Source organism: Calypte anna, chromosome 17, assembly GCF_003957555.1.
Source record: "Calypte anna isolate BGI_N300 chromosome 17, bCalAnn1_v1.p, whole genome shotgun sequence".
Classification (NCBI taxonomy): domain Eukaryota; kingdom Metazoa; phylum Chordata; class Aves; order Apodiformes; family Trochilidae; genus Calypte; species Calypte anna.
Window position 1 is genome coordinate 6,682,606 of NC_044262.1, and position 14,983 is coordinate 6,697,588.

A 14,983-nucleotide genomic window follows, 5' to 3' on the forward strand; every position below is an offset into this window, starting at 1 on the left:
ATTTGAATCTCTGGAGTAGGATCAGAAGGGAAAGGAACACAGGGAAAGGACTATGACTCTAAAGATACAAACCCATGTCCCTGGAATATTTTTTACCTGGTTGTTGCAGTTCCCAATAATCAGCGCATCTGCAAGAGCAAGCTGTCCCACTATCATTCCCTGCTCTAGCAACGGAGCTCCTGTTTCAGAAAGCCTGTTAGAGGTGATTACAATGGTGTTGTCATCATTTAAAACCATGACAGGGTCTGCCTACAAAAAGCAACCAGAATAAATCAGGAATTCAAGAAAATGTACAGATCTGCAGTCACAGAGAAGTTTCCATTATTTACTGCTTATGCATCAGCAGTGTAACAGATGAGTACTCCCACAAAGTACACTTTGAAACACAATCAAAACATCAGCATTATTGGACTACCTTCCACAACAACAGAAGTGAATTTGGCAGCCTATCCAAAATATTGACTCTGGTAACTGCTGTGCTTTCAATTCCACCATTTTCTGAACACCAAAAGCACAAACAATAAGGCGACAACGTCTATCTCAGCTTCATACTTCTGTCTTCAATATGGAACACGACCACGTCTGACTCTTCAGATACTTTATCAGCTCCCCTGTTACACTCTTGTGAAGACATTTGAGTGATGGACCTGTACAAGAACACTGACCCTGCCCCAGGCAGATCTGCTTACACACAGAGATGGTGATACAGGAACACTTCAGTGAACAAGCCAGAAAATTTTAAACTAATAACTAAAAGGGGGTGGTATTCTCACCTCAATAAATGCTGCCACTTCCTGAAGAACCAGGTTCCACTCCACCTGATCTTCCGTATTAAAACGGTGTGTGTAGTCTTCAATTTCATCTGACAGCTCCTGATGGAAAAAGTTCAGAGACAGACACAGTTACTTCCTAAACTGAGAGCTTAGCAGACAGTCAGTAAGTTTATAATTTTGTTAGCTGTGCTGGCCTTTAAGAATAATTATTTTTTTAAAAATTACTTGAGAACATATGCAGTACACTTATGACTAACACGCCAGCCAGAAAGTGTTCTTTCAGGAGACAGAATGCCAATGTTACACTGAATTTTGGCAATACAAAGCATCTTTTAAGTAGGTCGAAATGTAAAGAATATCTGGAGTTAAGTATAACTATCCCACTTACATACAACTATGTCTCTGATTATTACCATACACTATGGATACCAAGGACTCAGATTTCAACTTACAAGTACCTTTAAATGCATTGACAAAGTGAATGATAGGGGGTTTTGAGCTGCAGCTGAGCTAAGCTAACAGGTCAAGGAAGCTCAGACACAAAGCCAGTAACGCAACCTACACAAAACTGTCAATAGCAGAAGCTGCTTGCAGCAGGGTTGTCAGAGGGGTTTGGGAAGCATATGCTGTGAGGGGAAGCATGCTGTTCCTTTGTTGCAGTTAAAGGGGACCTCTCCCTCTAGGCTGCCACTACTGGAACACCCTTACTTGGTGTTCAAACAATGCTACCAAATCATTTGGAGCTTAAAGTGTTGTTACTCAATGTCTGATTCACAGAAGACATCCACTACGTTGGAAGGGCTGATGTGGCTAGAGCTATGGAAAAATTCAGTACAATGTGAATATTTGGCTGGAGAAATTCTTTAAAATTTATATGGTTAATTAGAAGTAAACTCGTAGATCATGTTATTCATCTGACAATGTGGGGATGCAGATATTTCCTTAAATAGGGAAAAAACTGAAAAGCTGTGCTGCAGCAGCAGCTAGCATCATAGATCTAACAAGTGATATTTCAACTGAAATAAAATATATTGTGGTTTCCCTAGTTAGGAGAAAATCTATGAATAGTCAGTAACCTCCCACCCCTTAGCACCATTATCCTCATTTTAACATACCTTTACAAGGTCCTTCACAACATCCATTTTGTTGAGCAAGAGACAAACCACTATAAACCTTGCATAGTAACGCAGCTTCTTAACTACTAATTCAGGCCTAAACACAACAACAGAAACATCACTGCCACATTTGAGATTAAAATAGAACACAGGTAGGCAATAAGAACAAGGGAGATGGAGAATTTAAGACCAAAACAACTCTGAACACTCCTCAGACTAGAGATCTAACTTAATTTGTGTGGAGATCCGGCTACTTAGATTTACTTAACATTTAGTACAGGGCCATAAAGTATACATAAGAAAGCCACAGCCTGCTCCTTCCCCAAGGTCTTCTCACATGATAACAGGCATGGGAGTCAGATGTAACTGACTAATAGCTAATAGCTTTCTAGCTAGGACCAGATAATAGAATATTCCTCCAGTCACAGAGCAAAGCTCTTACTCGTCCTAAGGTTTTTAATCATAGCAGAAGGATTAAAAGAGACTTACTTCCACAACACTGTTTTTATCCCAGTAATGCTCCTACAGTTTATAGTTATTTGCTGGTTTCATGAACTTTTCTAGTCTTGAAAAATAAAGGGCATTCACTGAGACATACCTGTCTTCTTTGTTGACTTGGGAGTAGTATGACCTCTGCCTAATTGCTGAATAGAAGGAGAAAGCTTCATTGAGATAGCTGGTTTCTGAAGTACGCAAGCTACAGAGGAAGAATCAGGTTAGCTGACTGCTTCAGGTAGGAATCCATGCCAAACCCTCCCTTCCTACCCCCTCAACCATCTTGTGCATCAATGGCAAAACTACCTCCTCAAGTAACAATTTATGAAAGACAGATTCTCATTCTTTGTGCCTGCTGGGAAGACAGATTTCAGAGCTTGGCTTCCATTTCAGAAAGCAGTCAAATCTGCCCATCTTGTACCCAGATCTACAGGTGACAGGTTAATCGAAAAGTTTAAAGGGATATTAAGCTTCCAAACTTGTAAATCACACTTTGACACAGGAGTCCAAATGCAGCACACACAGAAGACTTTGTGGAGGTAGGAGGTGAGTCCCTGGGCAGCATCAGCATGATTTGCAGTGTGGCACTGGGCTCACAGGTGCCTTTCTCTGCAGCAACCCCATGCAGTCCCAGGGGCCTTCTCATTCAGAAGCAGGCATCATGACTCAACTGATACTTAATTAAGTATTAATTTTTCCTGAGTTCCCATATGTCTGGCACAGAGTTACCACAAGCACTGCATTCGTCTACTAAATCCTTTTCTGTGCTTACTTACTAATAATGGTAATAGAGCTGCCCAATCTTGGAAGCAATTTCCCCAATTTGCCACCGCTTCAACCCATACCGATTGTCCAATACTTGTCTATTTTGGAAGAGAGAAAAGAAAGATTAAAAAGCATTCCAGAATTTCTCAGAACATCACACCAGAGAAGACAAAGAACCACTGTAGGGCCAAATTCATCTTTCATTACTGGTGTGGCATTCCCAGTAGCTGTCCCACACAGAGCCAGCAGCACTGCACACACATACCAGAACAAGGACCATTTCTCCTGCATAAATCTGTGAGAGCTAGACATAAGTACACTGCACAAAATATACACAACTAAAGGTCACAGTTTCCCAGGAGAACACTCAGACTATGTGGCCAACATTAAGGTGTGAAAGATCAGAGCCCACACTGTAGCAAGACGCTTCACACCACTCCAGATGGGCTCTGCACTGCAGAAGCCATCATCCCAGCTATGGTAATATGTTAAAGCAACATGCATTCAAGTAGAGAAAAAGGTTTTGTTGGGAAAAAAAAAAAAAATCACACTGAAAATGCTGCAACATTTCAATTCATTAGACTGTGAGCACTACAGGAGTGACTATTCCCTCCCTTCATGCTTGAATAACACAGTGAGAGCTCAATCTCAGATGGGGCCCCTAGGCATACAGGAGATGATGAAAGTTGCACTTAAACCCACAGAACACGTCTGCCTACAGCCCTCTCTTACCGATGCTGCTGTTGAAACTTCCAGAGTTTGGTGTAAACATCAAATGTTCGCCCAAAATAGGACTGCCACTGCTTTTGCCCATACTGAGGTAAATCCCTGCAACAGAGAAGTGACAAATGCAGAGTTAGAGAATAGCTTCCAGTCAGCCCAGTGTGACAGCAGCATATTTTTGTCAATGTTAGAATGTCACCACCTTTTGGAAAACATGCAGTGTCCTCTGGAGAAGTAAGACAAGCAAAGCAGTATAAGATTTCCAGAGCAGTGTACTGGTGCATTTCTGCTAACTGTAATTGCTTTAACAGCACCCTAGGTAGAAAGGAAATTAATATTCCTTTGCTCATCAGCCAACTGTACTTCACACACAGCTTGAAGGGACCTGGCTTAGTTTCTACATGTAAAATGAATCTGTTATCAGCTATGACTCTTACCAGCTACGGTTTACATCTGGTAAACAGGAGTATAGACATGTGCTTCAGGGCACCAACATCTTCATCCAAATATAGCTTGATAGAAACATGCAAATTTAAAGCATTTGCTGCAATGAATGCTTTACCACCTTCTATTGTTGCAGTAGATGTAAACCTTCTAGCTAAACAAAGGAAGTTAAGAAACAGCCCAAATACATACCCAAGATATACGGCAGGGCTTGATACAGCAAGAGGTAGTGTCCTACTTAAGTAGCACATCCACAAGTTTCAATGTTAAAAATAAAAAACCTAATACAAAACACAAAGCAACACTAAAATTGATAATTTTTTTAAATAACAAAATCCAAGTTCCCTGGCACTAACTTAAAAGAATGACTGAATTAGTAAATTGACTTGTAGTACTCAGCAGTAGCAAATTGGGCTTTCAAGGCCAAGTTACTTAGGATATTGGAGCAAAGGTCTAACATGACAACACAAGAAAACACACCCTTCTCTCAAACACCAAGAAGTGCACATAAATTAAGAAATAAGCAGACAACTATTTCTTGATCAAGTTTAAGCATCTGTCCCTCATCAGGAAGCTCATCCACTCTTTACACCTCACCTGTCGCCTTCCTTCCTGCACCTCTGGCACCTCCCAGAGGTGAGGGGACTCAGTTCTGCACCTTGCCCTGTTCCAGCCCAAGCATCCTCATGAAGCCCAGCCCAGCCTGCTGCACTGGGTGTCAACAGATGAAAATTTGTGGCCTTTTCCAAAGGCTGTTAGCACAGTGTCCACGTGCTCGGCCGCTGCTGGTGTCCACATGGATATTTCCCAAGCACTGTGCTCTCCTAATTGCAGCTGGCAGAGCTGCACAATAACTGTGACTCCTCAGCTCCCCAGGGAACAGGAAAGATCTCCATGGAAACAGACAGCAGCACTTGTTCTTTTGATAGTATTCTGACATGGCTGTAATAAAACTTCATTTATGACAATACATTACCGTGGTTTCCCCACAGATTTTTGCTTACAAGCCCTGCTGTTGCTGCCATCCATTTACTGTTTTGTGTTCTGAACATCATGCATGTTCCTCCTACGCATCAAGAAATTTTGCTGTGAGAAAATGGATGCATAAACTAGAGGAGATCAGTGCAGCTTTTTTAATCAGACCACAGGATCTGCATATTTGGTGAGAAAACAGCCCAAAGAATACCAAAGACCAGGCTGACTGCAGAGTGGATTGTTACAGCTTCTCCCATGAACCAGAAACAATTACACACTCAACCTGAGAGCAGAAACCCTACATCACAGCAAGACATTTTGCTACTTCCAGATCTACAGAAGGATATATGAGCAATATGGCAACAGCCTGACCATCCTCTAGGGTGTGCCTGGCTGAGGAGGCTGGGCAGGGAACAGGCTGGGGACAGGCAGGAGACAGGCAGGGATACTCACTCACACTGTCACTGATCACCACCAGCTTCACAAGAGCGAAGAAGTGGCAGCAAGAAGCAATCCAGAGCAGAGGAGGGATTGGAGAGGCTTTGATTTAGGACAGTTCTGTCCTGACAAGGAAGACAGTTACACACTTCAGTACAATAGCCTCCAGTAACAAGTGAAGACTACTTCCAATTTCTTGGCTTTTAAAACATTCCAAACTGGACATGAAGACACTAAGGCAAATGTTCTGAAAGGATGGGTTTCCCACACTGGGTGCAGAAGACTGATTCCCTTGCCACACTAAAGTGGCTGCTGGATAAATTCCATGGACAGTCCAGAATGTACCCAGTTCTTGCTGTGTAGTCTCAGCAAGGACCAGCACTACGTATGTGTTCATAATTCATTTTCTGTCAGTAGTTTCTTTCAGCCATGCTGTTAGCAGCAGCCAGATAATACTCGTGGGAAGCCAACTAAAGGTGCTGAGGTTTGTCTGGCCAGTGCCACATGGAAGTTTTAACAGAGGGACAACCTCCAGAGATATAAAGATGCTGAGAAAGTCCTAGAGACTCAGCAGAACACTTCAAAAATGAACATCAAAATAACTGTAAGTTTAATATTCAGAGTTTTAAATACATTCACAGTTCTGACAGGTGATAAAAAAAGAATTTCCTTTCATGTCCACAGGCTTGTAATGATTACAAGCCCCTATTCCCAGAACATGAGCAGCTGTGGGAAAATGGCCTCGTGATGCAGCTTCCCCATACCCTCTGATAACCCCCAGGCACCAAGCACACCAGCAGTGCTCACAGAAACTGCCTCACTGATGCAGTCAGGGTGAGAAACCAGTCCCAGGGCCAGACTGGGTACAGCCTGCAGCATTACCAGAAGCTAACAGGGTCCTGTTGTTTCTAAATCATCACTGGCATGGAACAAACTAAGAGGTTCAACTCGCATCTTACAAGAAGTCTGCAAAATAAATGGCTCAATACTATCATCTTTTTCCAAGAAAGGACAGCAGGATGATCCTTGCAGCCCGCACAATGAGCAACAAGACCTTACAAGCTGGGAAACTGTGATGTCTGTTGAAAGCCTCTTAATTTCTTCAACTTTCAAGTTTCTCTGTGATACTGAGTACATTTAAGTACATTTTAACAGTAAAAAACCCCAAATTTGTGACAGCACACCATGAAAAACAGCTTCCTAACATGCTCCCTCTATTCCAGCCTTTTCCAAGAAAAAAACCAATGGTACTGGGGAAAGAAGAGAGCAAATGGAACACACTTCACTAACAGTTGTTACTAAACTTACAGTTTCAGGGTGTTCAAAAAGGGAGTACAGACACAAGAAAGGCAACTTCCCTTCTAAGTTATTCTAGCAGGCACAACCACAAAGTATGGTATCACTGGTACTGCAAGCATGAAGTATACTTTGGAGCAGCACCCTTGCAGATCATCACATGTTTTCCTCAAATGCTGTATTTGGCATCTGTATTGGGAAGAGAGGAAAGGAAATGCTACTGAAACAAAGACGTGGCAGGCTGAGCCCTTGCATTTTTGGCAGCCAGCAATGGCTAAACAGCTGCCAACAAGCTATAGGCTCTGTTCCTGTAGTTGAAGTGCCCAGAGGAGGTTTCAGAAAGAAATCATTGCCCTCCTCTCTCTCCCCCATCACTTCTTTTCCATGAAGCTGACAAGGAAAAAGGAATGGCATAAATACAACAGTAAAGGCTAATCAACATCTTCAAAAACGAAGGCAGGCATGCATCAAATTCATTTACTATGCTAGAGGAAAAGCAAGCAATTGGGCTAAGATTCAGAATATTACGCCAAGTAATTTCCAGGTAACTTCCCAGGAGACAGCATGCACTAACAGAGGAGGATACCCAAACATTATAATGATGCTCTGTCCAGTCATCATGCCCATAGGAATCACAGCCTTATGTGTGAAATGGTCGTCAAGTTCAGTGTAAAAACAAAATACTGTGTCAAGTCCTTAAGGACAGAGGCAGGCCTCCTGCTCCAGTGTGCTCTTCCACACGGCAGAAGCCAGCTGCTGAAACCTATCTCTCTACTTTACTGACTGAATTTCATCCAAAATTTATTATCCATTTCAGTTTCCTTTAACTGGATAAGGGTATTCTCCCACCTGGAATACTGATCCAAGTACTAACTCCTCCGCATGCCCAGAGGAAGAGACAGACTGGCTGCAAGGTATCCTGCCATCCTTGGGATCTTGAATGTGAGCATCACACCACCAGGACCTAACTATGAATTTGTACCTCTTAAGTGACTCAGGACAAAATTTCAAGCAAGCTATGTCAAAAAGCCAATGGCATAAATTGGTCCTGGAAAATCCTGGCCTCAAGATCTCAGCCCTTTTGCTGTAATTTTTTCTTCATGGTGTGCCACATGCAATCACCAAGAATTTGTCTCCACTGTCCATCTACCATTCAGATTTTGGAGCACAAACGGTTTGTTTGGATTTGATAACCAATTTCTAAAGCACATGAAAGGATTATTAATAGGGGGGCATGGGGAGAGGAATTAAAAACATCTTTGTTAACCATCTGTGTTTGAATAACAGCAAGCTATACAGGCCCAAACATACAGTATTACTCAGAGACCAGTAAGATGCTCAACTGCCAACAAGATACGAGCTTAACAACCATGTTGCTTAAGAGACTCTGCAGCAAAGCTTAGAAATAAAACAGCTCTTGAATCCATAATCTTTAACTAGCATATATTGACATAAGCAGGAGGCCTGTATCACTGTCCAAACATGAGCTATTTTCCTTTAACTCCCTTTACTTCTATTGCCCTTTTTACTGGTGCTGACAGAACAGGCAGACTTTCTAGATATGACTGGGATTTTGGACTTGCCTGCTGTTGAGTGCATACAGCCACATCTAGTCCTTAAGTGTGTACTTCATCCACAGCATTTCAGTACACATTTGATCAGTTTCACAGAATTCCCAACTTCTTGTTTACTGTTAACTGAGGATAGAGACATTCAGCTCACCTCCTTCACATTTCCTTCCTTACTGCTCAGAAGAAAGGTGTGAGCCTCTGTTCCTACAGACATTCTTACATGCAAGGTCCAAAACTCAGCACACATAGATGCACATTGTTCTCTCCTACACAAACTTACTGAGTTTGAGTTCAAAATGTTCGCTGTACAACTGACTTCAGCATCACCCACACTAAAGTGTATGTTCCAATGCTCTTCTGAGGGAAGATGGTCAAAAATACACTAACCTTAAGCCATTGAATAGCTGTTTAGATTTATCCAATAAGTAGCAAAAGTCTGTCACTGTTTTCCTCTCTGCTTGAGGAATATCATCTTCAGCTCCTCCTGATGACATGATTTCTTTTAGGGCAAACTCAGTCCTATGAAGAAGAAAATAGCCATATTATTCAAAAATTGAGGCCACTATGAACTCATCCTGATTAGATGCACGTTGAGTTCCATGGGGATGGCAACAAAGAGCATGCAATTTCCCACAGGTTATTCTTCTCAACACTCATTAAAAATAACAGCTGAGAATCAAAGCGTGGGACTAATTATTGCACAATGCACTAGTTCACAGAGCAAAATTAAAAATAAAAGTGGTACAGGAGACATAAAATAAAATAACTCTGAGAACTGTATTCACAAACACAAAACTGCCAACAAAAGGACTGTAACACAAACAGTACTTGGGTTTCATACTTGGACAAAGAAATCCTCTCTAAATTTGCCTTTCTGCAGAGGTGTTTATCCTGCAGCCCTATTTAAAGAGCCCAGCCTGAACTGTTTACATTTCATTTTCTTTTGTAACTGCTGAAAACTGTAGCTCACTAGTTCCTATTGCTAAAACACAGCAATTATAAACAGAATGCTAAAAAATACCCTGCTTCCTTTCCACTTCCTCATGACTGTTTAATTCCATGGCTTGCACTGCCCACAGTTATACCTGCAGATCTATTTTTAATGTTCATATGACCAAAATATTATTTTGCACAGTAATGACTGAAAAAAACCCTAAGATATAACATATATAATACTAATATTGAGTAATTAAGAGACTGTGAAAGCCTACAGATGGAGAGGGGCTTTTAAAATCTTAGCTGAAACATACATAGATATAAAATTTTGATCATCCAAAGGTGAGCTGCAGACTTCTCAGCAGCAGGAACAAAACATGCTCCTCTGAAAATGGCTGCAGGTCCTTGGCTCTTCTGTGATCTCTAAGAATTTCAGTACAAGATAAACATACCTCTATCCTGGGCAAATGCAGAGCTTTTACATTCGCAGCAGTCTCTCTACTGCTTCTGTTAAGCACTTCTAAGCAGCAAGTTTCCATTTGTTCAGAAATTCTGTATGGATGTTATTTGCATAAATAATCACATACAGGTCCCAGTTGAAGCCAGGAAACAGAAAAGCTGACTCCTTACAGCCATTTGAAAGTACCCAGAAGCATCTTTCATTGATTATCACAAAAAAAACCCCTTCATAATAACCAAACAGACTTCAAAAATACTTCCCTGAAACAAAATTTCATGCCTACCAAAATGCAGAATAAATTGGTAGTTCTCCTCAGCTTTTGGGGACAATTTAGAGAGCACATCCTGCCAAGCCAGCAGTTCCATCATCTCCCAGTTCAGGGAAGATGCAGCACTTTCACTTGTCTGCCACACACCCATGCCCATGCAGTGGAGCAGAAGTGGAAGGACACGAGGCACACTGCTCAGTGAAAAGTTCCAGAAAAAGGTAGGAAGCATCTGCTCCTTGTCAGGTAACTGCAATATGGGTGCCACACAGTCGAAGACAGTTCAAAACACACCAACTAGATGTTAAAAGCTGCTGGCATGAGCCTAGCAAGCAGGACATGAATACTGTGAAGCACTGTGAAGCACCAGCTCGTGTATGGAATCTCCGAACATTTATATTCACATGGCACAGAACAAACTACACAGAGTACTTAAAGCACCAACGTATGAGATCAGAGGGAACAGTGAAAGCTAAAAAATTATGTCAGAAGCAGCCAGGAGGTGAGTATGGAATTTCAGGCAGAGGGACAATACCCCAGGTCCTGTGAGCTCTGCAGCAAGGGTGACCTAAATCCTGTGGTGAGGCCCGTGGATTCGGCAGCGCTCCAGCGTGGCAGCCCAGGCACTCTAGAGAAGCTTCAGACACGTTTTCAAACATAGAGGAGCTTGCTTAAATTGCGAAGTATGTTTCACATCATGCCTTTCATTTAATGGCAAAGTCAATTTCATTTTATGCTGCCCTTAAGTTGTACTATCCAACTACCCCAACTGCTATTACCCATATATTCATGGTTATTTAAGCAGATGATGACCAGCTCCCAGTGTTCCAGGGAAGGTTAACAAACTGGCACAACCAGCAGCATGAAGATGGTGAGAAACAAAAGCAAACTATATCAGTATTTGACACTGTAAAGTTCTATTACTGAACATGACCAGAGCAGTGGTTTAGGGATGCACTTGTGTAACTAAGGCACTGCAGCTCCAGCTGGGTGGGGGTGTGCATGGTGACTGAGGACAGGAGGAAGTAGAAGGGAAATCCTTCTGTTGCAAAAGGCAAAATTTTCACTGACCTCCTGATAAAACTTCTAAGTTTGTTCATTATTTTGATTTCCATTAAAACCAATACTCAGCAATGGGATATTGATACAAAAAGACTGAAATACAACTAATAGTAGTAAACTAAAAACCTCATTATAGTCATTGCTGCCATGAAAACATCCCTGCCATTCCACATCCCAAGTACACCTTCTACCTGGTTCTAATCTGGATTCCCATATGTATTTCACATGATACAGAAGACTTACATTTCAATTCCAGAATAAAACACTCAAAGTATACTTCCATCAGCATGCTTTGAATTACACATTTCATGCTTGTTCTAAAAAGGGCTTTGAACAGAACTCTCTTCCAGAAACTTAGGCTCTGCCCTGTAAAAATTGTATCTGCCAGCTTTTCAGACATGCTTAACCCAACTGCATCATTTATCAGGCATTTTGATGGTATCCTTCCTCTGCACCCAAACAGTAAGACAAACGCAAAAATTAATCTCATTTTCTACTGATGCTTTTAGAGGGAAGAAAGTGACCAGAAGACACTTAATCTAAGACATCAGAATGGATGGAGAAGACTCAAGATGCTTAGGAAAATTGGTTTCATTAGTTCATGATAAATTAAACGCAGGAACCTTAATGTGCCCTTTTTGTTTCTGCATTATTTTATAATAAAACAGCTAAGTCACAGTTAAAAGCAGAATGAAATGAAACCATAGTTACCCACACAATTATGATACTCTCTGGTTTTAATGACCCAAAGATGCAAGCATGACTGCCTGTGGGATAGCATGGATGCAACAGACATAACACATCTGGGATGACAGAACAAGTATGCTCCAAATAATCTATTTGGGACAGTGGGAATGGATGAGCTCAAGTTTCACCCTCATGCAGAATAATTAAAGTCATGTTCTGGTTCTGCACATACAGCACTCAGCAAATAGGCATACTTCTAAACCATCCGGTGTATATGGCATAGTGGAGTGTCCTATTGAAAACCCTTAAAGGCAAAGTTTTAAAAGCACAAGTCCTGTTCAGAATGGACTGGTTTCTTACTACATGTCAACATCTTCATGACAACTATAAAATAACACCATACTGAAAACACGTTATAAATATTTGGGAATGGAATCACATCATGGGCAAACAGAGTCTTCCTTCTAGGAAAAATGAAATGGTGAAAAAAATGAGTTAAATCAAACAAATAAAAGCAGTAGAGAATTATGCAGAATAGTAATAAGCAAGGCAATCTCCCCTGCAAGATAACTTTAGAAAGCTGCCAGAAAGTTAATTCTTCTACAGATCTCAAACTTAAAGAAGCATTTTGGTTACAGACATGAGACAAGCGCTGCTGCAACTTAAACCCTGGTTTCACTCAGCCACAGCACATGCCTGGATATGATGGAAAGATGGGAAGGGAAGATGGAAATAAAAAGACCAAGAAGCCACTAAATGAGAGGTGAGGCTGGCTTTTCCAATGGACAGAGAAGCAAAATAAAACTAGTTATCCCATGCACTGCTTTTGGCTTATCATGCTCCAGAGGAGGTGGTATTTGGTGCTGTACAAAGAAAGAACTACAATCACGAGCAGCTCAGGAAAGGAAGAGACCTTCCCTACACTAAAAACTGTTGAAATGCTGCAGCATTACAGACAGGAGAAAGAATTATTATTAGAAACAGCAAGTGGGCACAGCAAAAAGAGGAATATAGCTACTGACATAGCCCTTTCCTCAGGGACTGCTGAGCTCCAAATGAAAAATACAAATAAAATGCAACCTGCTCACATTCACAATGTGGACCTCTCTTCTCTCTGATGCTAGAAGTAACCCCACAGATCTGTGCTCTTCTTCCGCAAACCAACGAGTCTTCTAGTTCTGACAGCCCAGCTATACCAAAAAATATTACCTACTAAATTTTTGTTCTGATGTTTGATGCTTTTTGCTTTTTCCTACAAAAGAAACTGTTGGGCTGTCCTGCATTACATTTTTTCTTTTTTCTCAAGAAACACATTAAAAACATCATCTCCAGAGCCTGCAAAAGAAGGCACTGAAACTCTGATTTGAAAGACTGATAAATTAAGTCAGAAAATGGTGATTTCCAGGAGAATTTATTATTGTCTCAAAGATTTTTCCAAATCCTCAGGCCATACAAGGCAGAAAAAAACTTTGCTAGCCCAGCACCGTGTTTCACATGCCAGGTTCTTTCCAACCCACTTGCAGAATGCACAATCCCAGGTTTGCTTAGTACAGTTTGTTAATAGGTTTTCCACATTTGTCCCATTGCAGCACCCAGGGCAGAGGAGCTCAGAGACACCCTGGAGGATGGCAAGACTATGCAGAGCAGTTGGATCTGGAAGGCAGCAGGAGGAGGGGTATGGGAAATGGATGAAGGTTTCATGATGCTAGCCACTATTTTTAAAGTTATGTGTCACTTACATCACACACGTTTCCACTTCCCTGTGGTTTGCTGTCTTTTGGCTAAGGTTTTCCAGTCTCAGCTGGAAGGGAAGAAGAGTGCTGAAGTCAATGGCATGCACTCTGTGCTGGCCCTGCCCTGGGCTTCAGGCACACTTGTGAGCAGTGGGAGAATGCTCTGGTTTGAGGGAAGAAAGCTGAGGAGGGAATTCAGGCACAGGTATGTTCAGTGACTGCAGGAGATGCACATCCCCTGAGCCAGCAGCACTATAACTCACGTTCAGCTCCCTGGCAGAAAAGGGTGGTCATAATTTCACATGTGGCACTCCTACAGAAAGGTCCTGAACACCAGCAAGACAGAGTACAGCTGCTTCACATACATAATTTACACTCTTTCTTACTTCAAAATCAGCAGAATTTACTCTTTAATTTTTAGACACTTATACTTTAAACTAATACTTTCAGAAAAAACTGTATCATTTTCTAAGTATCAGCACATCTTTCAGAAGGAGCTCATCCAAAAAGCAGAAGTCACTTGTGTCATTAACAGGTGACTTCATGCACCTTACCAATACTGATCTCCAGGACATTCCAGCCTTCCAAAGAAAATGTCTGGATGTTAAACATTCACACTATACACAGGAAAAAATTTATTACAATGTGGAGAGCTGATCAATGTGACCCCGTGAAGCTTCTTGGCTAAAATTAGAATGAGAATCTGTATTTTATTTCAGGCTCCAGCCACTTTGATTACCACGTCTTCAGCTCCATCCTTTAAATAATCTATACACAGCAAGAGGACAGCAGATGCAAGTCTAACATAACAAGCCCAGGATAGTTAATGCTGGGGATGGGGACAGGAAGGAGAGGAAGAGCATTCTCATTTTTGGAAGAAATGCTCTTGGATTTTTCCCCAACTGAGACCTGAACTGCTCTCCACGGAAACTAACCATGGAAAATAGGTTCTAATCTATCTGGATTTTAAAGGTCTCAAACCTTGAGTCAAAAAGAACTCTCTTTTCACTTTTCATCCTGATACATCTCCCACAGCATCACTGCCAAAAGGGGATATGATATAAAGCCAGATGCCCAGGTGGTATCTATTTCTTATTCACAATTAATAACACAGAAAAACCAGGCTATTGAGCATTCATCCCTGAAGCCTCGTACCATCATGTCTCAAATCTCTACCAAGAAACATCTGATCTTGCCTTCATCAAGCAAGATGTCCACCTTTGCTCTGTTTGCCTCTCCTTTTCT

The 14,983-nt window shown here is 41.5% G+C and overlaps 1 protein-coding gene across 3 annotated transcripts in view; it reads right to left on the reverse strand.

Annotated features, from left to right (window-relative positions):
- SCAI (suppressor of cancer cell invasion) overlaps positions 1 to 14,983 on the reverse strand; it is a 33,951-nt gene that overhangs the window by 12,731 nt on the left and 6,237 nt on the right. For all 3 annotated transcript variants that reach the window (XM_030461093.1, XM_030461091.1, XM_030461092.1), the window contains 7 exons: positions 8,983 to 9,114; positions 3,881 to 3,976; positions 3,160 to 3,246; positions 2,487 to 2,585; positions 1,889 to 1,985; positions 774 to 872; positions 97 to 249 (listed from right to left, as the gene is read on the reverse strand). In XM_030461093.1, coding sequence (XP_030316953.1) covers positions 97 to 249; positions 774 to 872; positions 1,889 to 1,985; positions 2,487 to 2,585; positions 3,160 to 3,246; positions 3,881 to 3,976; positions 8,983 to 9,089 — 738 coding nt within the window. In that variant the 5' untranslated portion in view covers positions 9,090 to 9,114. The remainder of the gene's footprint in view (positions 1 to 96; positions 250 to 773; positions 873 to 1,888; positions 1,986 to 2,486; positions 2,586 to 3,159; positions 3,247 to 3,880; positions 3,977 to 8,982; positions 9,115 to 14,983) is intronic.